Genomic DNA, 27,887 nt, shown 5'->3' on the forward strand with positions numbered 1-27,887 from the left:
CCATGACGGCTTTTTATAAGCGACTTTGGGCTTCTTTTTCTGTAAAGTTGCTTGTAAATATTGGTAGTTGTGGGGTTGCCGTTTTTGGGCTTGTTTCTAAAGTGTATGCTTATTTGGGGTCGTTTCCTAATGTTGTTTAAACCAGTGATTCTCAAACATTTTCATGTCAAGGACCAAAATGTATATGTATATGTATTTGTCTGTAAACCCCCCAATCTGAAAATATTGTATGCCAGGGACCCCCCATACAAAATTTGTGTTTTGTGTTTTGTGTGTGTGTGTGTGTGTGTGTGTGTGTGTGTGTGTGTGTGTGTGTGTGTGTGTGTGTGTGTGTGTGTGTGTGTGTGTGTGTGTGTGTGTGATTCAAAATGGTGTAAATGGTTGCTATGATTCAACAGGACCTGTTGAACAGGTTATGACATGCATTATGGTGTATGGTGTTTTAAACTATTGTTTCATGTGTCCCTTTTGACATCTGAGTACATGCCCCTCTAAATGTCTCTGCACGGCCCTGCCTAGTGATAAACTAGTTAAACTTTAACCCACCAGAACACGTCATGATAACATAAACATACAAAGGAAGTGCACAGCACATGCGCACATCCTGCCCGCCAGAAAGAAACTGTTACTTTCACTTTGACTTGTGTGTGTGTGTGTGTGTCTGTGACATGTCAAGCTTTAAGGTAAGCTATTTTCTCTTTTCTGACTCTTTTAACCACATGAATCCTAGCGTTCCTATTCTGGGCATGTCATGATAGGCAAAAATAGACCGACATTCTAGAAAATAGAGAAACACATGGCAGAAATAAGAGAACATTCGGTAAAAACAGCAGATCTACAAGCTTGCAGATCAGCTATTTTTGCTACTTCATGTACAACAAAGTATTGGATTATAGAATTCATATGATTTAAGTGGTTAAAGGTTAAAAAAACGAATAACGCACATCCTCTGTTCCTTGGTGCTGAGCCAAACTGTAAGAAAAGAATCATAAGAGCAAAGCGGGGCTCGCAAATCACTTGTTGAATGCTCATGACAAACAGCAGATAAACGACGTTTCAATGTTTCAACGTTTGAAAAAGACGGGTCGAAACATTGTATATCTGCTGTTTGTCATGAATTTAAAAAAAGACCTTTGGAGCATTCAACAAGTGAGTTGTGAGCCCCGCTTTGTTCTTAAGAGGTTAATGGTCCACACATGTGGTAAAGATTGAAGACATACCGGGTCTGTGTACAGTATGTGCTAGGAAACCACGTTTGAACCTATTGTAGTTGATGGTGATGGATACTTTGCACGTTTTTCTCAAAGATTATATTTAATGTGGAAAAATGCCACATTTGTTCTGTTTGGCCTTATGTTTTGAAATTACAGACATACTTATACATATGTAGATATGTATGTAGATATGAACTCATGTAGAATGGTTCATGTTTTCACCTGCTGTATGACTAATAATAGCACATAATGTGGAATTTAGGATAGGAGCCCCTAAGCATGCGTGTACTGAAAAATCCCCCAAAAGTCCCATGAGCCCAAATATTAAATTATTATACCTTTCAAGGCAAGAACAAGATATAGACATTATTTATGTATATATTTTATACAAAAAAGCTTTTCAGAAAAAAAGGCAGCGTTTTTAGAATCACCCTCAGGTCTAAATGGGTTTGAAGTATCCTACCATAAACTGTACAGTATTTTCTGTTTTCTCACCAGAACATGGACATTCTAAAGTTAATCCAGGAGGACCAGGACCAACTTTGCAAGTGGCTTTCAACCGATCCTGATCACATCATTAAAAAATGTGGGGCCATCTTAACCATGGATCAGTATCTGGAGCTACAGAAGCAAGATGTTCCTTTGGAGAAAATGACACTTCTTTTGAAGATGATCACTGAAGGTGGAGAAAGCAAATGTCAGAGCTTCTATGACATTCTGAAGGAGCAGCAGACTCACTATCCAGAAATGCAGTTTTTCAAACAGAAAGGTAAGTCAGTCTCACTCATTGCTGCTTTTATTTGACACGACTCTTATTCAGCTGTTAGTCAAGCCAAGTACAGACGTTAAAGCTGCAATCCATCTTTGTTTTGGTGAATAAAACACCATTTTGACCAATCTGTAGACTATGTTAATACAATAGGCTCTAAATAACAGCAGTGGTTGGATTTGGTCTCCCTGTTCTTTTATTGAGACATTTAGATTATGTGCTTGAGTAGGACCACTACTGATTGACATGAGGTACTGTAACTGTAACTTAATGACTTGAAAATCCAACATGTCCTGTCCATTATAGCTCAACAGTACACAGTTTGGCCCCTGCACGGGGGACCTGGGTTCGAATGCTGAGTAGGACATGAGAAATGAAAATTATGGATTGCAGCTTTAAGAAGCAGTGAGCCTTACAGGGGCCAGCTGGGCTAATCTGACCTTCCTCAGTTATTGTTGTTATAATCAGTGGTGTAAAGTAACATTTACTCAAGTACTGTACCTAAGTACAATGTTGAGGTATTTTACTTTAATGGAGTATTTCCAATTTTCAGTACTTTTGCTTCTACTCCACTACATCTCAGAGGCATTGTACTTTTCCTCCACTACAATTATTTGAAAACTTTAGTTACTTGTTACTTTGTAGATTTTGATTATTATTACAACATTTTTTTCACTCACTTCAGCCCTATATACATTTTGGCCATTTGAAAATAGCCAATCTACAAGCTAGCAATGTGTTGGGATGCGACGCATTGTGAGCTTGTAGATCTGCTATTTTCAAATGATTTTTATACATTTGAAAACTTGTGAAATGGGACATTCTGCACAATGAGTACTTTCTACTTTTGGTACTTTAAGTACATTTTGATACCAATACTTTTGTACTTTTACTAGTAATACTAACAGAGTATTTTTACATTGCAGTATTGATACTTTTACTCCAAAAATGTGAGTACTTTTTCCACCACTGGTTATAATAATATATTGCTGATCTTTTGTCCTTTGTAGGGACACAGAGCCAAACGGTCCATGCTGATGGTGGGAGTGCTGCTTTTGCTCGCAACATTAAGGGCGTCAAAGCAAACACCCTGAATCTGTCAGTAAAAATAACTGGCAGCCCAGGAGTAACTCCTCAGAGTGGTGAGTATTATTATGAGACAACATAATACAGGAGGACAGTACGAAATGAATGCACAAAGATCAGAAAAGTGATTGTCTCATCCTCTTTTCACTCTTTTTTTAGAGAGGCCTGCTGGACAACTAGCAGCTTGCAATGCATCCAATAACAGTTTTGCAAGTGCAGATACACTACAAGATGTTGATATCAATGACATAAACATGTCAGTGGAGTTGAATAACCTACTCCCAGCAGGTAAACTACACTTTCCACGCATGTTTTTTTGGACATTATGTAGCTACACTTGTCTTCTTTCACACAATGTGAACTATAGCCTTCTGAGCGACAGGACTTCCATCAGGCTCCTCCATTGTGACTCATGTTAATGTATTTATCATTTTGTCAGAAAGCTGTTCACAAAGCCAATTTCTTAACTCGCTCTATAACCACGTTTTTGGTCGTACCAACACAAAAATCACCTTTTCTGCATCACTACACCAGGCACTCGGCATGTAAATATTGATGTATGCATACTACTATCTGTACATGCATGCATGCAATCTAGTTTAATGTTTAACTATAATATTAATCATGAACATGCAATTAAGTCTTTCACTTCTCTCATCCACAGGACCACCTGAACCAAAGAGAATGAGGCATGAAGTTGAAGGTACAGACTCATCATCCCGATTATACAAAGTATATGATTGTGACGGAACACAGTACAAGCTAGGGCTGAGCAATATGACTTCAATCTCACGATTACTTTATTTTGTTTGCCTCGATTTTATGATTAATTAACTTTTTTTTTAATGGATGCTACTATTGTACAACAAAGTATAAGTAAGCCTTGCCGAGCCCTGAGGCCCATAGGGCAGGAGCCTATCTCCTGTTTCCTTAGTGTGAGGCAGCTTGATGCACAAGTACACCCCCTGGACATGATGCTAGTATGTCACAGGGACTTATCCCAATCCAACCCTTGATGCAGAGTGCCAAGCAGGGAGGCACTGGGTACCATAGAGTCTTTGGTATGACCCGGCCGGGGATCAAACCCTGGCCTTCCAGTCTCAGGTCGGTCACTCAACCCACAAGGCCACTGAGCTGGTACAACAAGGTATAATACAGGGTTAAATGATTAATCAGACTAATCGGTTTAGTCGAAAACCTTCTAGTCAATTCGTTCGTTGCTATATAAGAAATAAAAACTGATATATATATATTTCTTTCAATTAACCTACGCAAGATTAAGTCTGTTATTGGTTCTAAATATCGGTTTCGATATATTTTCAGTTAATTGCTCTGCTCTAGTACAAGCTTATCAGTACACGTATACTTCACTCATAATCACAACTCCTCCTTCCAATAAGTAAAGATTAAATTCCCCCTTTTTCCCTGTCAGTGCCTCTTCCAGAGAAGACCATGGCTTCCACTCAGGTAGATACTCTAGGTTTACTGGCAAATAGCAACACAAAATAAGGTGTATTGTTACATTTGATAAATATTGGAAAGAAATTATACCTGCTACTCATTTCTATAGGGCTCATCTGTAAAGATATTGGTCGCCAACAAGGTGGAACTTGTCGAGTGGCTCCGCTCAGATCTCTACATTCTACAGCATGCACATTCTGGCGGAATTATTGATGAAAGAGTTTATAACCAACTGATGAATATAGTACAGCCGGAAGAAGCTTGTACTAAACTTATTGATATAATTACTAAGAGAGGAGAGGGACCTTCATCTCAGTTCCTTAAACTTCTCAAAAAACAACAGATCCTCGACACTTATCCACAACTCAAGGAATGGAATCCGTCTTTTTAGCAGCCAGGTAATTAAGACAAAAGCATGAATCTTTTTGCTGGGTGGGTGTAATGTCTAGGACATCCTTCAGGCGCACACAGCCACAATACAATATTAGGCCATTACACAGCATTTGACCAAAAATACAGACACCGATAAGCAGGGTTGAGCTGTAGGGGGTGCCGCACCATTAGTTCTGACACTGTGGGGGCTGGGGGCTCGTGCATGCTCCACATGCACGCACCGTCAGCGGCGGTCTTTAACGCCTTAAAGTTTAAAAACAATAGCCTCTCAAGGTTCGCGCCGTCAGTGGCGAGCCGTTCTCAATAGCGTCTACCTGGCTGCTTTGCATAACATTAGGCTACTCGAGAAAAGACACAGACTTGAATTGAATGTGTTACATTCCTCTCACAATGACAGACAACAGTCTCTGCACGGCAAGGTGTGAAGGGGGTCGCTTAGCAGAGGACCCAGTTCTCTGAGACAAGACAAAGACAAGTTGTCTGATTATTTTAACTACTTATGTGTGGGTGAGTCTATGTAAAGGGCTTTTATATAAATTTAAAAGGAAAATAAAATAATTAATTTGAAACAAAAATAAAAACAACAAATTAACAATGCAACAAAATAATAATACATATAATTACATTAATTATCACATGTTGAATACAGTATTTCAACTAGCACTGAGCTGAGTGGCTATGTGCACATGCCTGCGCAAGCACGTGCGCGCGTGACGTCATAAAATACAGCACCCGTAGTTCAAAAATCCACAGCTCACCACTGCCGATAAGCACAATAAGCAACAAAGAACTTAATAAAATAAAATAAACGGCTAAATTAGCTACTATTTTGAAGACTGAAATTATTTCATGTAATTAGATTAAGGTTAAACATTTAACTATAATATGAATCATATTCATGCACTAAAGTCTTTCACCTCTCTCATCTACAGGACCACACAGACCAATGAAGATCCGCCTTTCTGTTGAAGGTACAGACTCATTTTGTCCCATGTGTTCCTTCACAATAATATACTGCCTACAGATTAGGGCTGACCCAAATAACTTGAATATTCGAAGCTTCGTTCGATGGCACAAGATTCAAACTTTTTTTTTAAATCGAGTAATCGGCCGTTTTTTAAATTAGATTATTTTTTGTACAAAAATGTACAAATGCAAAATATAAGGTGCTTACCCGCTTGCCCCAAATGTTACCTAGGTGTCCGGAGTATTTGTGCAATGTATTAGTCCATATTTTTCAATAAAGAAGTGTTTTAATCCCGTCTGTGGACGAACGCCATTTCCCCCCCTCGTTTAATTCCTGTTTACATTGAGTGTAATTCCGGCTTTCACCGGATGCGCCCCCTCACTACCGCCGACAGAATCGGTCACAGGCGGGATTTAAACACTTCTTAATTGAAGAATATGGACTAATATATTGCACAAATACTCCGGACACCTAGTTAACATTTGAGGCAAGCGGGTAAGCACCTTATATTTTGCATCTGTACATGTTTGGAGAAATACAGGCTTTACTGGTGACATTCCAGGGCGAACTGGGGGGTGGTCGCTAAGACTCTCATAGATACGAAAATAAAAGTCATGACTAAAATACATTTACTACGACTTTTGTGACTGACAAATAAATCCTCTCGAATCTCCAATTGACAAACATAGAAAGTGTTCCGTTGCTCATTTTAATGCAAAAGAACCTGAGCATACGATTATTGTCAATTACTGCTGGTCCTTCCACGTCAACAAATAATTAGATCATACCCATTATGTGGCGTAATTCACTTTCGATTTAAAACTCCAGTGTCTTCCATTATTCCTGGGATTTCATCTTTTGGAAACTTTCCACCTTCCATAATAGGCTAGTGACAATGGCCCCCAAAAATTGATGTACCCCTACCGGAGGTAGAACCAAACACAACATAGTTTTTCTTCATCTCTAAGGCCTCCCATACATGAAATGGATTGTTGTGTAAAAATATTTTACTGCAAAAGTGGTGAAATTGATATATAAAGTTAGACAACCCAAACAAAAAATAAAGCCTGGCCGTCTGGGGGTTGAGGCATAAAAACTCATGTAGATTCACAATGGAAGCTCTGACAGATTTAAAACTTGGCTTAAATTAAGTCAGGACATTCCTCTACATTCCAAAAAAAGACTGAATGTCAATATCTGAATGTAAATAGGAGTATACAGTCATTTGAACACATACCTACGTAGGCGGAAATGTAAATCTATGTAGAATGTTCACTTTACTTTGTAGTGACTCTGACATGGATTGTCATAGCAGAACTTATGATGTCTTGTTTGAAAGGTTCTAATGAATCCAGCAATATCAATTGTGTAAAAGTAGCTTTAATACTCATGGAGTTATGTCACTAAACGTATATGGTGTCCCAAATGGGGAAAACATGAAACAGTCCTAATGAAATCTACAGTATCACACAGATTAGTTTTATTTTCAATTCACTTTTCAAGGGTGGAAAAATATTAGCAAATTCACTTGAGTAGAAGTCCCTAAAATGTATGAAATGTCCCAAAGTTGAGAACATTTGAAAATATTCAACAAGTTCAACAAGAGAAATTCAGGCGTACAGTAGAACGGTCTAGAATGGATACGGGAAAGGTCTGCACCTGATGTGTGCGTTCATGTATGTGTTCATGTACAGTATGTGTGTGTGATTGTTCTTTCTTTCTTGTCCTCCTTTCATTTCCAGAAGAAGAAGATCGCCAAAAGCTACCCAAAGGTATGGTGTGTGTGTGTGTGTGTGTGTGTGTGTGTGTGTGTGTGTGTGTGTGTGTGTGTGTGTGTGTGTGTGTGTGTGTGTGTGTGTGTGTCTGTCTTTTGTAGACAGCTTGCCTCATACAGAGCTGTAAGTGTAATTGAAGCGTGCGTCTAAAAGGTCAATGACATGTAAGCCTAATGATGATGAAGATGATTGAGAACAAACCTATACAAACAGTAACAGTTGCTCCAGTAACTGAGGGATGCAAAGCATTTCCATGTTAAAACATAGAATGTTAAGAAACATAATATAGCTGCAAGCAGCGATAATACGGGGCCAGTGAATGCAGAAAGAAAAAAGCAATGATAAGTAATATGCACAATAAGCCATAGAAACATAGAAGACTGAACTTAAGATTAAGAAGACCATGCAATTAAAAAATGAGCATTTTAAACCCTCACTAACACTAACCTCATTAAAACAACGCCTAAGCCTATCCTCAAGAAACACTGTGTAAACCTAAGAAAGCCAAATCATGATCACCTCAATACATTGTCGGGGACAGGAATCGAATCAGTGACCTACGAACTCACAGGCTGCCTCTCTTCTCATTGAGCTTCCCTGACAGCATCTGTTGACATATATAATTATTTCCGTCCATTATGAACCAAGCCTCATTTTTTTGTCTCCTCAGAACGAAAACTAGTGAAAGTATCCAATCTACAAGCTCACAAAGGGTTGCTATCTGAAAAGTTGTGTGATTGTAGATCGGCTATTTTCAAAATGAAGTATGTCACACATTGTAAAAACATACTCTCAAATAAGCATTTCATGTTATCTTTAAAAATTGCACATGCATTATTTGATGCAGTCATGTTTTGTGCGATGCAATTAAAAAGTGGAATGACCCACCCACAGACAGACAGACAGACAGACAGACAGACAGACAGACAGACAGACAGACAGACAGACAGACAGACAGACAGACAGACACACAGACAGACAGACAGACAGACACAAAAAAAGCAAACACATGGAAACAGAATAGATTGAAATTGAGACAAAGAGAGAGAGTCAAGGCACATGTGTAAGCAAGTTTAATGGCTGTCGGTCAAACAAGGCATGACTTTTGCTTGTTTAAAGTTTGCATTTAAAAAAAAAATCTATAGCGCCAATTGGACCAATTGGAGTAAGATTGGTTTCAGTGATATTTGGAATGACCCTATCGAGGTTTTATGGCTCTAGGTCCAAAAAGGGCATGAGTTGTACCTGTTTAAAGCCACCTTTTGACGAAAGATTGTGAGATTAATTTCTTGATAGTTTTTCATGACCATCTACCATTATGGCAGAGTTTCGTAAAAAGCGTATGCACGTTAAGCCAGAATTGCCAAAAACAGCAGAAGAAGGAGAAGAAACAGGATAATGCCAATATCAAAATGGAGCCATGCTTGAAGCCTGGCCCCATAAATAGTGAATAATGCCAATAACAAAAACGGAGTCTTGCTCTGCAGAGCCTGGCCCCATAATAAAGTAGGTGTGTGGATGGCACAGCGTGAGGACAGTGTTAGTTGAGGACAAGAGGAGATCAGGTTTGACCAGATGTGTGTTTGTCACGGTAGCTTTAATAGCTGTGGTTTCCATTCATGTGAACAGGTATTCTGTGTTGATGAGAGAGTCTTAAAGCATGCGTGGGTGTGTGTGTGTGTGTGTGTGTGTGTGTGTGTGTGTGTGTGTGTGTGTGTGTGTGTGTGTGTGTGTGTGTGTGTGTGTGTGTGTGTGTGTGTGTCCTCACAAGAAATGTTTTGTTTGTTAATATAATATATTATAATAAATAGTTTGTTTTATGGTTAAGAAAGATTTTTAGAGACACGTTTACAATTATGCAAATATTCAGGTTAGGGTTAGACATTTAGAGGTTTGGTTTAGTGATTAGAGATAGAGTTATGACTCATTTACACTGTATTGCAAGTTGGTGTTGTACACCGAAAAATAGCTGACCTATAATAATAAATAATAATAAAGCAGGTGTGTGGTTAATAATAAATCCTCATAGTAAAGCAGGTGTGTGGATAATAATAAATCCTAATAGTAAAGCAGATGTTTGGATAATAATAAATAATAATAATAAAGCAGGTGTGTGGACAATAATAAATACATAATAATAAAGCAGGTGTGTGGATAATAATAAATAATAATAATAAAGCAGGTTTGTGGATAATAATAAATAATAATAATAATAATAATAATAATAATAATAATAAATAATCATAATAAAGCAATTGTGTGGATAATAATAAATCATAATAAAGCAGGGGTGTGGATGCCACAGCGTGAGGACAGTGTTAGTTGAGGACAAGAGGAGATCAGGTTTGACCAGATGTGTGTTTGTCGCGGTAGCTTTAATAGCTGTGGTTTCCATTCATGTGAACAGGTATTCTGTGTTGAGAGAGAGAGAGAGAGAGAGAGAGTCTTAAAGCATGCGTGGGTGAGATGTAAGGTGTGCTAAAAGGAACAATGGGAACAGATACTGAACCTGATTCAAAACCTTAAAGCATTTTAAACCCTCACTAACCCTAACCTCAGTAAAACTATGCCTTCCCCTAATCTTAAGAAACACTATGCGTAAACCTAAGAATGCCAAATCATGATCACCCGACACATCGTCGAGACAGGGATCAAAGCAGTGACTTCAAGACTCATAAGCTGCCTTTCTTCTCATTGAGCTAGACATATGGTAGCCCTGGCAGTGTCTGTTGATATATATAAGTATTTCCGTCCCTGATGAACCAAGCCTCTGTTTTGCTAACTACTCTAGATCACTGGTTCCCTAACCATCTACCGATAGAGAAATTGTACTCCTCGGAACAGAAACTAGTGAAAGTAGTCAATCTACAAGCTCACAAAACATTGCTATCTGAAAAGTTGTGAGATTGTAGATCGGCTATGTCATACATTGAAATAACACACTCTCAAATAAGCATTTCATGTTATCTTTATCAATTGTACATGTATTCATTGATTTTGTGGACCCCAGGAAGATTAGCTGTTGTTATGCACCAGCTAATGGGGATCCTAATAAACTCATTAAAAAAAAAACAGTCATGATGTTTGCAATGCTCTTTAAAAGAAGTCTGCATGAAGTGAGGCTTGAACCGTCAACCTTGCGGTTTTTGCCATTGGCCCAGCAGACCAGAACCAGTGAAAAAGGAGCTCACACAGTTGATACAGTTTCAGGCGAATTACTCACAAATCCTGGGTTTAAGTGTTATTCAAACTGCTCAAAATTGCGGTCAATCTAAGGGCGGAGCTTACTGGTCAAAACGATAGATGTGTTCCCCATGAGTCAAGGCACAAGTGTAAGCAAGTTTCACGACTTTGGGCCAAACGAGGCATGACTTTTGCTTGTTTAAAGTTAGCATTTTCCAAAAAATTGCTATAGCGCCCCCCTTTGACCAATTGGAGTAAGATTGGTTTGGCTTCATTTTTTCACTTCAAAAATCCACCGCTAACGTTTTGTCGGCATAGGTCCAAAGTTCATGTGTAAAAAGTTTCGTGCAGATTACTCAAAAATTCCAGGAGGAGATAGTATTTAACTGTTTTTCATATAATTCAAAATGGTGGGAGATCTAAAGGTCAGAGGTCAAAAGTCAGACCACCAAAGTCGTTCATCATGAGTAGACGCATGTGTGTATCGAAGTTTCATGGCTGTAGGTCAAACAGGGCATGAGTTTTACCTGTTCAAAGTTGGCACTTTCAATTGAGTACTATAGCGCCACCCTTTGACGCATGACTGTGAGATTAATTTCTTGACAGTTTTTCATGACAAACTACCATATGGCCGAGTTTCGTAAAAAGCGACAGCACGGTTAAGCCAGAACTAAGATTAGCCTTGGAGAGAGAGGGAGCGGAAAACAATTATCAATATAGCTGCAAGCAGCGATAATACGGGGCCAGTGAATAGAGAGAGAGAGAGACATGGAAACGGAATAGATTGAAGAGAGAGAGAGTGACATGGAAACAATAGATTGATGAGAGAGAGAGAGATGGAAACATAATGGTTTGATTGGACATCTCAACCTACTGCCATTAACAGGATTCGAACTCTCAACCTTCAGACTAATAGGCTGCAACACTACCTATAGTGCTATAGCTTTGTCCAGGCTGATATTGTCTGTTGAAGATCATAAACTCTTGCCTTCTTTCATGAACCAAGCCCCTGTTTCACTAACACTAAGATCACTCGTTCACAAACCATTTACCAATGAAGAAATTGTAAATCTCCTCAGAACCATCACCAAAACTAGTGAAAGTAGCCGATCTACAAGCTCACAAACCATGAAAAGTTGTGAGATTGTAGATCAGCTATTTTCAGAATGAAGTATGTCATACGTTGAAAAAACGTACTCTCAAATAAGCATTTCTGGTTATCTTTACCATTTGCACATGTATTCATTGATACAGTCATGTTGTTTGCAATTCAACTTAAATTAAGTCTGCATCAAGTGAGGCTTGAACTGGCGTCCTTGAGATTGTGAGGCGTTCATTTAAGGGAGACGCCATTGGCCCAACAGACAAGTAACTGTGAAAAAGGAGATCAGACAGATGATACAGTTTCACGCAAATAGCTGAAAAATCCTGGGTTCAAGTGTTTTCAAACTGCTCAAAATTGCGGACAATCTAAGGGCGGAGCTTACTGGTCAAAGCGATAGATGTGTTCCTCATGAGTCAAGGCACAAGTGTAAGCAAGTTTCACGACTTTCGGCCAAACGAGGCATGACTTTTGCCTGTTTAAAGTTTGCATTTTCAAAAAATTGCTATAGCGCCCCCCTTTGGCCAATTGGAGTGAGATTGGTTTCAGTGATATTTGGAATGACTCTCTACATTACTGCAACGTTTCAAAGAAATGTGAGTCTTGCATGTATGTATTAGGGGCAGATGAATAATTTTCATAAAACTGCAATAGTTAAAATCTATTTCCTCCTGGGATTTTTGAGTAATCTGCACAAAACATTTTACACATGAACTTAGGACCTTTGCCGACAAAACAAAAGCGGCGGATTTTCCATAAGTGAAAAAATGCAGAAGTTATGAGCCAATGGCTGTTTTTCATATAATTCAAAATGGTGGGCGATCTAAAGGTCAGAGGTCAAAAGTCAGACCACGAAAGTTGTCGGGCATAAAGAGACGCATGTGTGTATCGAAGTTTCATGGTTGTAGGTCAAACAGGGCATGAGTTGCATTTTACACATGAACTTTGGACCTCTGCCTACAAAAATTTCCAACTTTTTTCCACTTGGATTTTCCAAGTGAAAAAATGCAGAAGTTAGGAGCCAATGACTGTTTTTCATATAATTCAAAATGGTGGGAGATCTAAAGGTCAGAGGTCAAAAGTCAGAGGGTGAAAGTTGTTCAGCATGAGGAGACGCATATGTGTATCCAAGTTTCATGGCTCTAAGTCAAACAGGGCATGAGTTGTACCTGTTCAAAGTTGCCATTTTCAATTGAGTGCTATAGCGCCACCAAGATTGTGAGAATTATTTCTTGATCGTTTTTCATTACCATCTACCATATGGCCGAGTTTCATAAAAAGCGACTGCACGGTTCAGCCAGAACTGCGAAAAGTGGCAGAAGAAGTGACAGAATACTGCCAATAACAAAACAGGTCCAGAGCTGAGCTCTGGCCCCGTAATTAATGTTTTTCTTTAAATATGTTTCACCCATCCTCTTAGCTTCAGTGAGTGACTTTGTGGACAAGCAGCGGGTTCTCCTGACTCAGAGAGTGAAGATGGTGGATCCCATCCTGGATCTGCTCCTAGTTGAGCGAAGCATCACCCAGGAGGGCTACGAAAATGTCAGGTCTAAGAGCACCACTCAGGCCCAGATGGGGGAACTCTACAAACTGCTGAACTCCAGGAAAGCCAAAGAGACTTTCTACGAAGGCCTTCAGGAAAATGAGAAATATCTTCTTGAAGACCTGAGGTAGTTTTCTTTTTTTAGGCCAAACATTGTGTTAATACAAGAGAATGTACACCGGGCAGTGTATTGTGTACAGTGGTGGACATCCGGGTTCAATCAACCTTTCTGATGCTGCATGACAGACCGTGTCTATGGTACTCTTACTGTACCTGTCCCAGTCTTAATGTCAGATGTTCTTGTCTTGTATGGCCTTCCCACAAATGAAACAATGTAATTTGTGGTAAGTGCGTCCTATTCGTGACGCAATGTGAGCTTGTAGATCTGCTATTTACTGCGCACTACACCGACACACAACTAGTATAGCTGAGGCCATGCAACACTTGGGTGTCGGGTTACATTCAGCGGGTCGTGGAGCTGGAGCAGCATTCTACTACAGCTGATCTTTATGACAGATCGCTATGGATGGATGCTTTGTAGTTTGGAATTCATTTTGACTAGCAAGAATATGTGGCTAATATTGAGCCACTTGTTTGGGTTTTATCCAACTAAGACAAGTAGCATATCCAATCCAACCTAGCAATGCATGTAAAATGTATTGTCGCTGGCTGCTGACTGCAGAGATAGGGCAACAGCGCAGGCCAGCGCAGCCTCGCGCTCATGGAAGATTAGCGACCCGACTCAACCCGAAAAAACTAAAAAAGGCACCCGAGTAATTCAGGGAAATGCATGACTATAACTACAAAACATGCATTAACCACTTCACTTCTGAATATACTTACAGCTATTTGATCTACAAGCTCACAGATCTGCTATTTTCAAAGGATTTGTGTACATTTTATACATATGCAAACTTGTGAAACAGGACAGTAAATTCCTTCTTTCCCTCTTCCAGGGAAGACCATGGCATCCACTCAGGTAGATACTCTAGGTTTACTGGCAAATAGTAACACAAAATAAGGTGTATTCTTCTTACATTTGATAAATATTGAAAAAAATCATACCTGCAACTAATTTCTATAGGGCTCGTCTGTGGTCATATTGGTCGCCAACAAGGTGAAACTTGTCGGGTGGCTCCGCTCAGATCTCAACATTCTACAGCATGCACATTCTGCCAAAATTATTGATGAAAGAGTTTATAACCAACTGATGAATACAGATCAGCCGGAAGAAGCTTGTACTAAACTTATTGATACAATGACTAATAGAGGATCTCAGTTCCTTAAACTTCTCAAAAAACAAGAGATCCTCGACACTTAGCCACAACTCAAGGAATGGAATCCTTCTTTTCAGCAGCCAGGTAATAGAGTATGCACATGCGTCACTTTTCCACCGGGAAACGCCCCCCCCCCCCCCCCCCCCCCCCCCCTCATCTAGACTGAGGTGCAAAACATTGAGCAGCATGGAGCATTGGAGTTTGGCCTCCTGCACATAATGCAGGAGGCAGCAGGACTAAGTTATTGAAAACGAGCACTTCCATGCTCTGACACTTATAAAATAATCACCTGCACAGAATTTCATGCCAGAAAGCAGCTCATAACATGTCTATGGTGGATTTTTATGAAACAAAAACTTTGCAGATAGAAAGAGGATAATTCAAGCTTTCCGTACCGCTGCCATGTTGGTGAGTTTAACGTTGTTTAATCCAATCAGATAGGACTTTTCTGTTTGGATGTATGGGCTGTCAAGGCTAGAAAGTTGTTTTTTGCCACTCAATAGGCGTTCCTGCATAACTTCCAGGTACGTCGATGTCACACGCATAGTCTCTATTAAAACAAAAGCATGAATATTTTTGCTGGGTGGGTGTAATGTCGACTTTATAGGACATCCTTCAGGCGCACACAGCCACAATACAATCTGAGGCCATTACACAGAATTTGACCAAAAATATTTACACCGATAAGCACAATAAGCAACAAAGAACTTAATAAAATAAAATAAACAGCTAAATCAGCTACTATAAGGATGACTGAAATTATTTCATTTAATTAGATAGTTTAATATTTAACTATAATATGAATCATAATAATGCAATATAGTCTTTCACTTCTGTCATCTACAGGACCACACGAACCAATGAAGAGCAGCCTTTCTGTTGAAGGTACAGACACATTTTCCCATTTGTTCCTTCACAATCATATACTGCCTACAATTATGCACGTGCGCACGTAAACACACACACACACACACACACACACACACACACACACACACACACACACACACACACACACACACACACACACACACACACACACACACACACACACACACACACACACACACACACACACACACACACACACATTTTCTTATATGTTCTTATATTATTTGTATAGTTTTATTTGCTTAAAGACAAACAGCTGTTCTTTGTCTTACTGCACTACGTGCTGTTTACATTTCTGACTAATAAAGTATTCAATCAACAAATCAATCACTTTAGGCAAGCGCCTTGCATTTTCACCTAGGGAAAAAAAAGAAGGGAAACAAAGCTTTGGTAGACACAAGGTCCTACACAGTACTGCCTCTAGATGACCAGGTACATTGAGGGGGTCCTACTGTATCTGCAATAATCGGATTGGGTCAAGTTCATCATGCAGTGAAAAAGTACCAGAAGTATTTTGGTCTGTCTGTTTGCTTGTCTGTTAGTCAAACACTTAGTCAGTCAGTCTGTGCTAGTCACACTGTGTAATTATGTATGTTCATTTTAACTGAATCCAAGCAATAATTAATCCATCATCCAGTTGTCGGCCCAAGTCAGCCAAATGTGTCAATGATGGCATCAGAGAAGTTGCATGAGGTCGATCATTCAAACATGGACATTGTGAGTAAAACCAGCTCCTCTATAGAACAATCAGACAGATTGAACAGCAGGACAGTTAATGATTATTTACTGACTGCTTTCTCTCTTTCAGACCAGTTTTACACCAACAGTGCACAAAGAACAGACAACCAATGAATACAGGTAACTGTATTTCACCACTGTGATTATAAATTAACTTGATACAACATGTGGCATGATTAAACATAATGAAGTCAATAGATGATATCAGAAACAATGGTTGTTTTGTGTCACAGGTTCAAGTTCCCTGGGACAGGGCTGTTCCAGTGCAGTGTGTCAGGGTTGGTCTTTGTAACGACAAAGGAAGGAGAAGTCCTCTACAGGACTGTTCAGTGGGATGAAAGATGTCTCCAGTCTAAAAGAGGGGTTCCTGCAGGGCCTCTGTTTGACATCCAGTGTCCTCAGGAGTCTGTCTGCCGGCTACACCTGCTGCACTGTGAGGTCACACTCGGTGAGACTGCTCTTCTCATTGTCTAATCATTATCAATAATTTTTAGTTTTTTCTTTCATCAATATTTTTTATAGTTTTTTCTTTTTTGTTTTCAAAGTTCAAAGTGACACTGTGAAACAGACAATAATATGATGCAATAATATTATGACAACAATATGTTGTAATCCAATGTGGGATGTTGTATTTGATTGTTGAGGCATCCTACTATAATTCTAGTAACCTGACGGTGGATGGGGTCTTGGGTGTCCGATCAAACTGCGCATGCGTCGTGTTGCCAGGTTTCGCGAGAGAAACAAGCAACGAGGTCTATGAAAACGAGGCCAAACCAAACGAACCCTATACCACCAACATTGGCCCTACAGCGCTTACAGTACGCCGACATGGCAACACCGAGACCCCGCCCACTCTCTGACTGTCTACAATTCCACACGCCGCGGCCGCCATTGAAATCAGCAGCTCGCTCGCTTCACACAGCTCACGCACAGTTACCTCCTAAATGCTGAAATAAGCACACATTTCGAACCAATGTGGTAATATTCTCACACAAACAAGCCCAACTTACATTTCTGTCCATTACAAATGTCACAAGACACGGAGGAGACGAGGCAGCGGCCACGCGGAAGTTGCGGCCTAGCGCAAGCATAAGCCTCGCCTGGGAGTGGGGCCTTTACCCCCACATCGCCGCGCCGCCCGACGGATGTCGGCGCGCTGCCACCCGCGACGTCCCGCGCCATGTAAACAAACTACCGGTTGTTGCTAATACTGTCTAAAGCATGTATGTGAATGCTTATGTCCAATACTGTGTTGCTGTTAGTTGGGTTTAAGGCAACAGCTGCCTATAATGGGCCGTCAGTGTGGAGCTAAGCCACGGGTAGTGTTAGCATGCGGCTAACGTTAATGTTACACAACGCAGCTGTCGTCACTCAAACGGCTACGTTAAACATCTTATCAACAACCTGTATGAACGTTAGTGTGGTCAATGTCATCAATGCTAACTAATTAGCCCGTTGAACAGTGTTATTTTGGGGACTTTGCTGGGTTTCTGTGACACAATATCACGATGTAGCAACTCACAGTGTTATGTCACACGCAATTGAATAGCTTAGCACTTCCGGTCGTTCCTTCACAATAAAGGTTGCAATCAATTGGAAATAGCCGATCTACAAGCTCTCAATGCGTCGCGATGCGTTGTGAAAATAGGGAGATGGGGAGAGAGAGACAGAGAGGGACGGAGAGAATACTCAAATACCTTGAGTAAAAATACTTCAGAGTACTCAACATGAGTAAAAATACTTAAAAGTACTGAAAAGTTGAAAAAAATAGTAAAAATACTTAAAGATTGATTGATGAAAACACTACAAATACCTAAAAGTTGATAAAAACACTACAAATACCTAAAAGTTGATAAAAACAGTAAAAATACTTAAAAATCTGTAAAAAAAACTTTAAAGCTAATAAAGTCATTAAAAACACTTTCACGTAAATACATTGAGTAACAATACTTACTTAACTACTACCACAAATACTCTTTTAGTACCGCCTCAATACCAGCTTCAATGCATTACTGAAATTACATTTATATGAAATACATCACAACACCCTCCTATAATATTAAAACAAACAGCCGAAGGGGTCCGCCATGTTCCACAGGGGTGCGCGGGCCCCCAGGGGGTCCGGGGAACACCCAGGAAAATAAAAAAGAAATATTGAATTTTTTTCTTTTTTCTTTTTCACTTTTGGAATTTTTTGTCCCACGCTTTTGGTACCCCAAAATAGGGGGGCGCCACGACGGGGCGCGCGCGGGGGAGAAACCGCGCGACAGGACGTGCATTAACCCCAACTTTGCAACTACTTTCGCCTGCGCCCTTCACCGGGTATGGTTTAGTGTTGTTAAACGAGATAATCTTTTTTTCTTTTTTGAAGTTTTGTTTACCATAAAATGGAGTACGATTTAAAAATCACACCCAGTGTGAAGTGTGTGGTGCCTTCACTCCTGTTTGTGTTTAATTAGTGTAACTGGTTGCACCTTTTCGTTGCAATCAGCTGCAGCTGTTGAGGCCATGCTCAAACATACGGACGGACGGACAAAGTCAGTCCTTGTGAGTGGTTGGCACCACTCAAAAAAAAGGGAACGTTGCTGATATTTAAATTAGGAATGAGGAGGATGTGAAAATCAGACATTTTCAAATACCTTCTGTGAGAATGAAAATGAAAACCATCAGCCTACATACAGCTCAGTGGGCAAGCCCAAGGCACACAGAACACATTTGTGTTGCGACTGATTTTCACGTCCTCCGCACAACAGAATGATAGGATTCATATTAAATAATCTGCACAATGTTAAACACCTTTCACAGATGATGACCTTTCTGTGGCCCACATCACAGATGAGGGGGTGGACTTCTTAAAACCTCTGAAAGTGACCAAGACTCACGTGGTTGTAAAGGTGCCCCATCTGTCTTTCTTTGGGCTGTGGATTCCCAACATATTTAAACCTAAACCAACCTATGGTCAAGTTCTGCTGTTCCGTCGACCACCAAGCAAGAGACTTGAGATGAAAGTATTTCTGCTGCCAAGCAATGTGCTTATTGAAGAGGTAAAATATTCTCTGTTAAGTAACTAGCATCTCAGAGGCTTTGAATCTATTTAAACTTATCCTTACTATAATTCTACAAACCTCTATCCTCCTGTCTGATCGGCTTCTTCTCCTCAGTGCGTTCAGCAATTGATCTGAACTTGCACATGGGCAATGATCATTACCATGTGCATGCACAATATTTTACTTAGTTGTCATCATCAAATGAATGGATTCAGATTTTGAAAAGACAGACAAGATACTCTATAGTTGTGACAACAATTTAAGATAAACTTTAGTAGAAGGACAATACAGAGCAAAGTCAAAGTACCCTGCATCAACGCCTGCGTACGTACATAGCCAGTAAAAGTTGCCCATGTACCAGATATTATAATTGATAAAGTATCTAACTGATAGGACATGTGTTATTCTATTATAGCTAAATAAAAATCACTGTAGTAATAACATTCAACAACAAAGACAGTCATACAACCAATGTTCAAGAGATAGATACAAACAGGATTCAATGCAGAGTAGACCAACCAGCTCTATTTTGTCTTGGTGTTCTTGTAGGTGATGGCAAAGCCCAACAACAAAGGGGATACATACATCGACACTTCTGCAGACTGTTCTCTCACCCCAAATGAAGTCTACAGACTTCACTGTCCTCCACATGACGCACAACCTAAGGTACCAGTGTCACACACTAAAACTACTGTATAATGGCTATGACTGACTTCCAACCGCACTCAGAGGCATGCACTTTTCTAGTTATTAGCGGTGCCAGCCGCTCTACATTTGACTGTGTCTGTGTGTCCGTCCGTCCGTCCGTCCGTCCGTCCGTATGTTATGTCCATCCGTATGTTTGAACACGGCAAAGAAGCAACACATGCGCCACTTCAACACACACACACACACACACACACACACACACACACACAAGCCAATACTGCACACATGCGCACACACGAACACACGCACACACACACACACTTGACGTCCGTATGTCCGTCCGCACGGCATTTAGACAGCCATAACTCCAGTTCGCAGCATGCTACGGAGTACACATTTTGTACATGGACTAAAACCACCAATAGGGACGAACTGAAATTAATTAAGCCCCGCCCCCTCTGTCTTCCTATTGGCTGGGCTTTAAACAGCCATAAGTCCAGTTTGCAGCATGCTACCAAATACAAATTTGGCATCTGGACTTAGACAACCAATAGAGACAAGCTTTAATTGCTGAAGCCCCGCCCCCTCTGTATTCTTATTGGCTGGGATTTAAACAGCCATAATGCCAGTTTGCAGCGTGCTATAGGTCTCAAACTTGGTGGGTGGTCCCACAGACATCCTACTTCATCAAAAATGACCACTTCTGGTTTTACCAGGAAGTGCTTGTAGAGAACCGACCCTACCTCTCGAACAAGGTTGCACAGACTTAAAATGTCTAAGACACACTTAAAATGTCTAGTTCATATATAGCCCAATTAAATAAACTCATCAAAGGCACCGCTTCCTTCACACAGGGTGTGATTTTTATTATTTATGATAACAATAGTACATAAAAAACTACTATTGCTAGCACTACTACGGTAATAGAACAATGCAATAGTAAAACAGTTCTATGTCTCTTCAGGCTTCGCAGCCTTATCGTCGGCACTATGGACCAAATTACCATCCAACATTTGAGGTGTTCATGGATCTCAATACAGAAGTCGTCTCATTGGAGGTACGAGGACCTGAGGAGAAGCACGTGTGGAAGCATAGCAACCTGAGGGTTAAAGGTATACTTATTAATTTAGCTTGAATTATGGGTAACTCATTGCTGTTTATTTATGTATTTGTTTATTTGTCATAAGACAATATACAACAAATTAGTTGCACCAGTTATAGCTATTAGCTCATTGTATCAAGGATTGTATATAGGTAAATATTAAACTACCTAATTATTATATACAATGAGAGTATGTTTTGCACCCTGTCTGTCCGTCCGTCCGTCCGTGTGTGTGTCCGTGTGTGTGTCCGCGTGTGTGTCCGTCTGTGAACAGGTAATCTCCAGCACCGTTGGCTTGATCGCAGCGAAACTGTGCACACACACACTCCCTGGATACCAATTCAGAACCTTTGCCACAAATCTTTCACATGGGCCTGTTATAGCGCCACCAGGAGGCCGCTTTTTGCAAAACACATTTTTTGACAGTACTCCTACAGATTTTGCCCAAACACCACGCAAATTGGTACACAGTATCTCTACAGTCATTACACAAAACTTTCAGATTTTTCATATTCCATCCTGATTGGCTAAAAATGGCTTCCAAAGTTTGCAGGAGTGCTCCGTTTTGAACAAAATGCCTCAAATCATGAACAAAGCTTGCAATTTCCGTGAAATTTTGCACACACATTCCCACTAGGCCGAGGAAGAAATGCCACTTGATCATTTTCAAATCAGCCTCATGGTGGCGCTATAACATGCCGATTACTGATTTTACCTATAACTGCACCGATCTGTGTAAAACTTTGTGTGTGCACTCCCTAGAAGTCAGGGAAAAACCTTTGCCCTGCATTTTTCACATCTGCCTTTTATAGCGCCACCAGGAGGCCGACTTATATAAAACATTTTTTTTATATTACTCCTTCACATTTTATCCAAATTTCAAGCAAATCGGTACACATGATCTCTATAGTCATGTGATCAAGACGTATCTGTTAGATTTTTCATATTCCATCCTGATTGGCTAAGATTGACATGTAAAGTTTCCAGGAGTGGCTTGTTTTGAACAAAATGTTGCAAATCATGAACGCAGCGTCCGATTGCGATGAAACTTCGCACGCACATTTGTACTACGTTGACGAACAAATGCCACCCTTTCAACATTGCCCTATTATAGCGCCACCAGGAGGCCAACTTATATAAAACTCATTGTTTTATATTACTCCTTCAGATTTTATCCAAACATCACGCAAATCGGTACACATGATCTCTATAGTCAACTGATCAAGACGGATCCGTCGGATCCGCCTGATTTTTCACATTCCAGCCTGATTGGCGAATTCCGAACATTGCTGCCCCACACTATCCTACCTGGCCTGGCACTTTTTCTAGTTTGCATCTGTTGTCCTCGTATAGACGCCATCGTCACACAAACAAAACATCTAAACACAGCTGGTTGGATGTCTAATACACACAACATATTAAAAACATTAAAGGACGACTTCACCCATTTTTTCTGGGGGGGGGGGGGCTTTTATGCCTTTATTGATAGGACAGTAGGCTGACAGGAAATGGGGAGAGAGAGATGGGGAATGGACATGAGCATTAGTAAGGACCAATTATGAAGATACGTTGAAAATGGGTCTCCTTAAAAGTCTCCTTTAAAGACAGGCCCAACAGTTCTAATACACAGGAAATCACAAAAAATATGCATTTGCACATTTTGTCCAGGGTTGTCCTCTGGATTTAAGTATTGTGTGTCTCCTCCATGTCATCCTCCTTCACAGTGTCGGGGAGTGAAGGGGGTTCAATCAATTATGTGTCGGAGATCCCAGACACTGGGAGCGGTCCGCTTCCCTCCGTCAAGGAGAACTGTACGTTGTCCGCTGCCCAACCGCGCCGTTCCACTCGGCTAGACTACAAACATGCGGCCGAAGATCCAGAACCACAATCCAGTAAAGGCAAGAAGGGAAAAACCCCGGCTAAAAAGCGTGCTGCAGGTGGAGCTCCGCAAAAAGGTGAGTTGTTATTTGCCTTTCTGATATTAAATCATCGCTGTCCAGCATGACCCAGAGACTGCTCGTGCTAGAAGCTAACTCCAATACGACGGACGACAGTATCGCTGGTACTTCCGCATCTACCCGATGACAACGTCAGCAGCTGACCGTGCATTCCTGCCCCGGAAGAGCTTGGGGACTGCAGTCCCCACGCCGTCTTCCGGAGCATCGTTTCTATCTCCATCAGGGGCCATTCCTGACACACTCAGGAACCAGATAATCGCAAGTAATGCAGCGCTCATCTCGGCAATAATCATGCTTGAGTTATTTATAAGATAAATAAGCCTATGCATTGCTTGCTTTAACATGGCAGGACGTAAATCTGATCAAGATCCTTATTTGCTCAGAGAAAAGGATGGTGGATTGTGGCGACTTTTCGGTTATCTTAAAAGATAGCGACCCTAGGTTATCTAAATCTCTTACTCTAGTTGAGTTTAACGTAGCTTTTGGCGTGTATAGAGATACTATTTGTGAGGTTTACCCCGACCGCAGAACAGAATTAATTTAGCCACGATCCAACCTATGTCCAAAGTCTGCGTTCCTGCCCAGCGCTTCTCGTCCTCAAGCTTTGCCGTTTGGCCCAACCAAAAGACAGGTGCCTTATGTTCCAGGCAACAATACGTCAATAAGTATACATTTCAATGAGAGTGTAAATGCATGTAATAATTGTAAATATATGCATATTTGCAGCTGGTGCGCAGACAGTCACCCACGGTCTGTGTGCCCGAGGAGGGGTCGTCCGGCTACAAAACCAGCCAAATAAATGATTTGCATCCATCTACGACTGTGGATGTTCCTGCTCTTTCTACGGCTCTCAAAGATCATCCGAATAAATGTTGGGTTAATGATCTTATCACTGGGCTAGTTCAGGGGCTTTTAGCGGGTCTATGCTGGTTTCGAAAAATCTATTTAATGACTATACAGATACTGTGTACCAATTTGTGTGAAGTTTGGACAAAATCTGTAGTACTGTCAAAAAAATTGTTTTGGCCTCCTGGTGGCGCTATAACAGGCCCATGTGAAAGATTTGAGGCAGAGGTTCTGCTCTGGCATCCAGGGAGTGTGCACAGTTTCATTGCGAGCAAGCCAACGGTGCCGGAGAATAGCTGTACAGAATGAACAGACAGAACGGACGGACGGACGGACACACACGGACGGACGGACAGGAGGCAAAACATACTCTCGCCATGCCTTTCGGCCTGGCGGAGACAATGAACGATTATTTGAAAACATGGACGCCACTATTGTACAACTAAATATTATACAGGGTTAAATGGTACATCAGACTACTCAATTTAGTCAAAAACGTTCTCGTCGATTTGTTGCTATATAAGAAATAAAATATTATATAAATATTATATTTTAAAAACAATTATTCAATTATGCCAACAAGGTGACACTTGTCGGGTGGCTCCGCTCAGATCTCTACATTCTACAGCATGCACATTCTGCCAGAATTATTGATGAAAGAGTTCATAACCAACTGATGAATACAGATCAGCCGGAAGAAGCTTGTACTAAACGTATTGATACAATGACTAATAGAGGAGAGGGACCTTCGTCTCAGTTCCTTAAACTTATCCACAACTCAAGAAATGGAATTCTTCTTTTTAGCAGCCAGGTAATTAAGACAAAAGCATGAATATTTTTGCTGGGTGGGTGTAATGTCTACTTTATAGGACATCCTTCAAGCGCACACAGCCACAATACAATCTGAGGCCATTACCCAGCATTTGACCAAAAATATGACACCAATAAGCAACAAAGAACTTAATAAAATAAAATAAACAGCTAAATCAGCTACTATTTGGATGACTGAAATTATTTCATTTAATTAGATTAATATAATATTATAATAATATTTATTATATACTATTTATAATATTTAACTATAATATGAATCATAATCATGCAATAAAGTATTTCCCTTCTCTCATGTACAGGACCACCTGAACCAAAGAGAAGGAAGCATGAAGTTGAAGGTACAAACTAATTATCCCATTTGTTCCATCACAATCATATACTGCCTACAGACATACTGCCTACAACTGCCGCACGCACGCACGCACGCACAACGGAGATATGCTCTGTTACAAGTAAAAGTCCAGCATTGCCTACAATTACGCACACGCACGCACGCACGCACGCACGCACGCACGCACGCACACACACACACACACACACACACACACACACACACACACACACACACACACACACACACACACACACACACACACACACACACACACACACACACACACACACACACACACACACACACACACACACACACACACACACACACACACACTTTTCTTACATTCTTATATGCTTCAAGACAAACAGCTGTTCATGAAGAATAATCGGTGGGATTTAGTCAACAAAGTCAAGAACGTCCCGGCCATCGTTGATGATCTGCAAAGTGAAGGGCTGCACGACGAAATGGCCGCCAACGTCCACGCTGACAACACACTCCAAGGACGTATGAGGAGGATCCTTGACAGTGCAACCAGCAGTGCAGCAGTTGAGGCCCTCTTCACTGCCCTTCTCAAGCATGAAAAGGGTGTCATGATGGACTTACAAAAAAAAGCACCCCAGTAATTCAGGGAAATGTCACACATCTTTTACATCGGATAGAAAAGATTCCAGGCATGTCACACACACACACACACACACAGATATAGATCACAGAGTGCATTACATTTGTATATCCAGATTGATTCTGATTGGGCATAGCATTCTGCTGTCCGTTTTGTCCTGATAACAGACCACTGCTCGACAAAGACTGCTGCTTTTGCCTCTGCTTACGTTGCTATGGAAGCAGCTAGAGCTTGTAAAATAATCAAGATTTCATCTCAAACGACTGATTTTGTTTGTAAGTAGCCATGGAATAACTGCGATGGTGTACAATGAGCCGGTCGTTATTGGAACATAAAACTTGACAGGGTGATACAGGCCTGATGTGATGTGAAGTGGAGCCGTCCTCACATTTGTTTATGTACCACTGTACCATACTGCCACTGCCTCTGTGACAGCATGTCTGTCACCCTCCTGCCTATTGTCCAGTGGTGTACTGTAATGCTGTACAATTTTGAGGTACTTTACTGGAGTAATTCCAATTTTCTGTACTTTTACTTCTACTCCACTACATCTCAGAAGCAAATATTATACTTTTACTCCAGTACAATTATTTGAAAACTTTAGTTAGTTACTTTGTGGATCATGATGCAGGCTGAAAACCCACCTCTTCAGGAAACACTACCCTTCCTCTTCGCCTTGCCTACTTGTTAACTAGTTGTACAAACTCTTGTTTTATTGTTTTACTGGATCTTGTTTATGCGATACACTTATTTGTTTTAGCTCTTGCTCATTTGATTTTCCTATTTTGTATCATCTGTTTAAGAAAGCAGGTAGCTGATATATTGCACTTTTACTTTAGCACAAGGTATACTCTTAGTTGCTTGTTTTATAAGAGAATGCACTTAATACTTCTGGTGATTAGTAGTTTCGTTCCCTAACTATGTTGAATGCAGTCGCTTTGGATAAAAGCGTCTGCTAAATGACTGTAATGTAATGTAATGTAGCTACCTGCGGATTATACCAGGGTCAGTCCACCCTTAGGTGAACACGCACTGACCTTCTGCACCTTAATCCCATGTATAACGCACAAACTTTTTTTGTTTTTTTTATTGCGCTCTTTTCTCTCTAAGCACCTTAGCGTCTATAAGTATATCATGCACAGTATACATACATTGCTGCTACTGTATGCTCAGGCACCTTAGTTTGTTTCTTATCTCAGGTACTTTGTAAATATGTAGATAACTTGTTTTTGGCCTTCTATTGTTCTCTTGTTCGATCTCCTTCCCACTTGCCCCCTACCCCTCTTCTTTTTCTCTCTCCCCACTCTTCTTTCTACGGAATTTAACGTTGCGATGGGAATGATGTACAAAAAAGAATTTCACCCACTTTTTTACCTTGTAAACCTGTGATGTGACAATAAACCTGATTCTGATTCTGATTCTGAAATGTAATGATGACTATTATTACAAATACAAAACATACATTAACCACTTTAGCCCTGTATATACTTAAGCTATTTGAAAATAGCCGATCTACAAGCTCACAGATCAGCTATTTTCAAAGGATTTTTATACATGTGAAATGGGACATTCTGCTGGGACTATTTCTACATTGTTTTAATATTAAATCCCGGGTCTAGGAAAACAAGCCCAAAAGAAGCGAGCCTTTCACCCTTTAAACATATTACATTGGCTATTTGAAAATAGCTCACGTGTCACCATGCGACGTGTTGTGAGCTTGTAGATCTGCAATTTTCAAAAAAAGAAAATCTTGAAGACATTTTTGAAACATTTTTACAACAACAGCAATAATAGAACTTGAGGAATTTGAGGAAATATTACTCTCTGCCTGCCAGATTAACACTGTGCCCCCTGAGTCACAGTTGCTGTGTGTGTGTGTGTGTGTGTGTGTGTGTGTGTGTGTGTGTGTGTGTGTGTGTGTGTGTGTGTGTGTGTGTGTGTGTGTGTGTGTGTGTGTTGTTTGCCATGACTAAACTCAACTCAACTGCAGTTCAGTTACAGTATATGTGTACACAGAAAATAACATCTACCCTACAGCAACTGTATTATTCATTTTGAAAATAATGTCTATCATATTATATACAATTAAAGGAC

At 40.4% G+C, this 27,887-nt stretch overlaps 1 protein-coding gene across 7 annotated transcripts; it reads left to right on the forward strand.

Annotated features, from left to right (window-relative positions):
- Positions 1–592: 592 nt before the first annotated feature.
- Positions 593–27,173, forward strand: LOC311064849 (uncharacterized protein). Of its 7 annotated transcripts, none has more exons than XR_014602759.1 (19): positions 593–683; positions 1,713–1,983; positions 2,994–3,125; positions 3,229–3,357; positions 3,734–3,772; positions 5,856–5,894; positions 7,633–7,662; positions 13,371–13,620; positions 14,450–14,472; positions 15,617–15,655; positions 16,299–16,378; positions 16,470–16,519; positions 16,633–16,847; positions 19,205–19,443; positions 19,996–20,112; positions 21,059–21,206; positions 22,921–24,025; positions 25,134–25,172; positions 25,532–25,614. XR_014602759.1 is itself a non-coding variant. In XM_084084834.1 (19 exons), the coding sequence occupies exons 1-19, from the start codon at positions 594–596 to the stop codon at positions 25,792–25,794; spliced, it is 2,424 nt and encodes an 807-aa protein (XP_083940960.1). In that variant the 5' UTR covers position 593; the 3' UTR covers positions 25,795–27,173. The 7 variants fall into 7 exon arrangements, 5 of the variants coding, with proteins under 5 accessions (XP_083940960.1, XP_083940962.1, XP_083940961.1 ...); XR_014602760.1 differs by having other exon boundaries at positions 22,921–24,811; positions 25,532–25,594; XM_084084834.1 differs by having other exon boundaries at positions 22,921–23,151; positions 25,532–27,173.
- The last annotated feature ends 714 nt before the right edge of the window (positions 27,174–27,887 follow it).

This window comes from Gymnoscopelus microlampas (assembly GCF_963454915.1).
Source record: "Gymnoscopelus microlampas genome assembly, chromosome: 17".
NCBI lineage: Eukaryota > Metazoa > Chordata > Actinopteri > Myctophiformes > Myctophidae > Gymnoscopelus > Gymnoscopelus microlampas.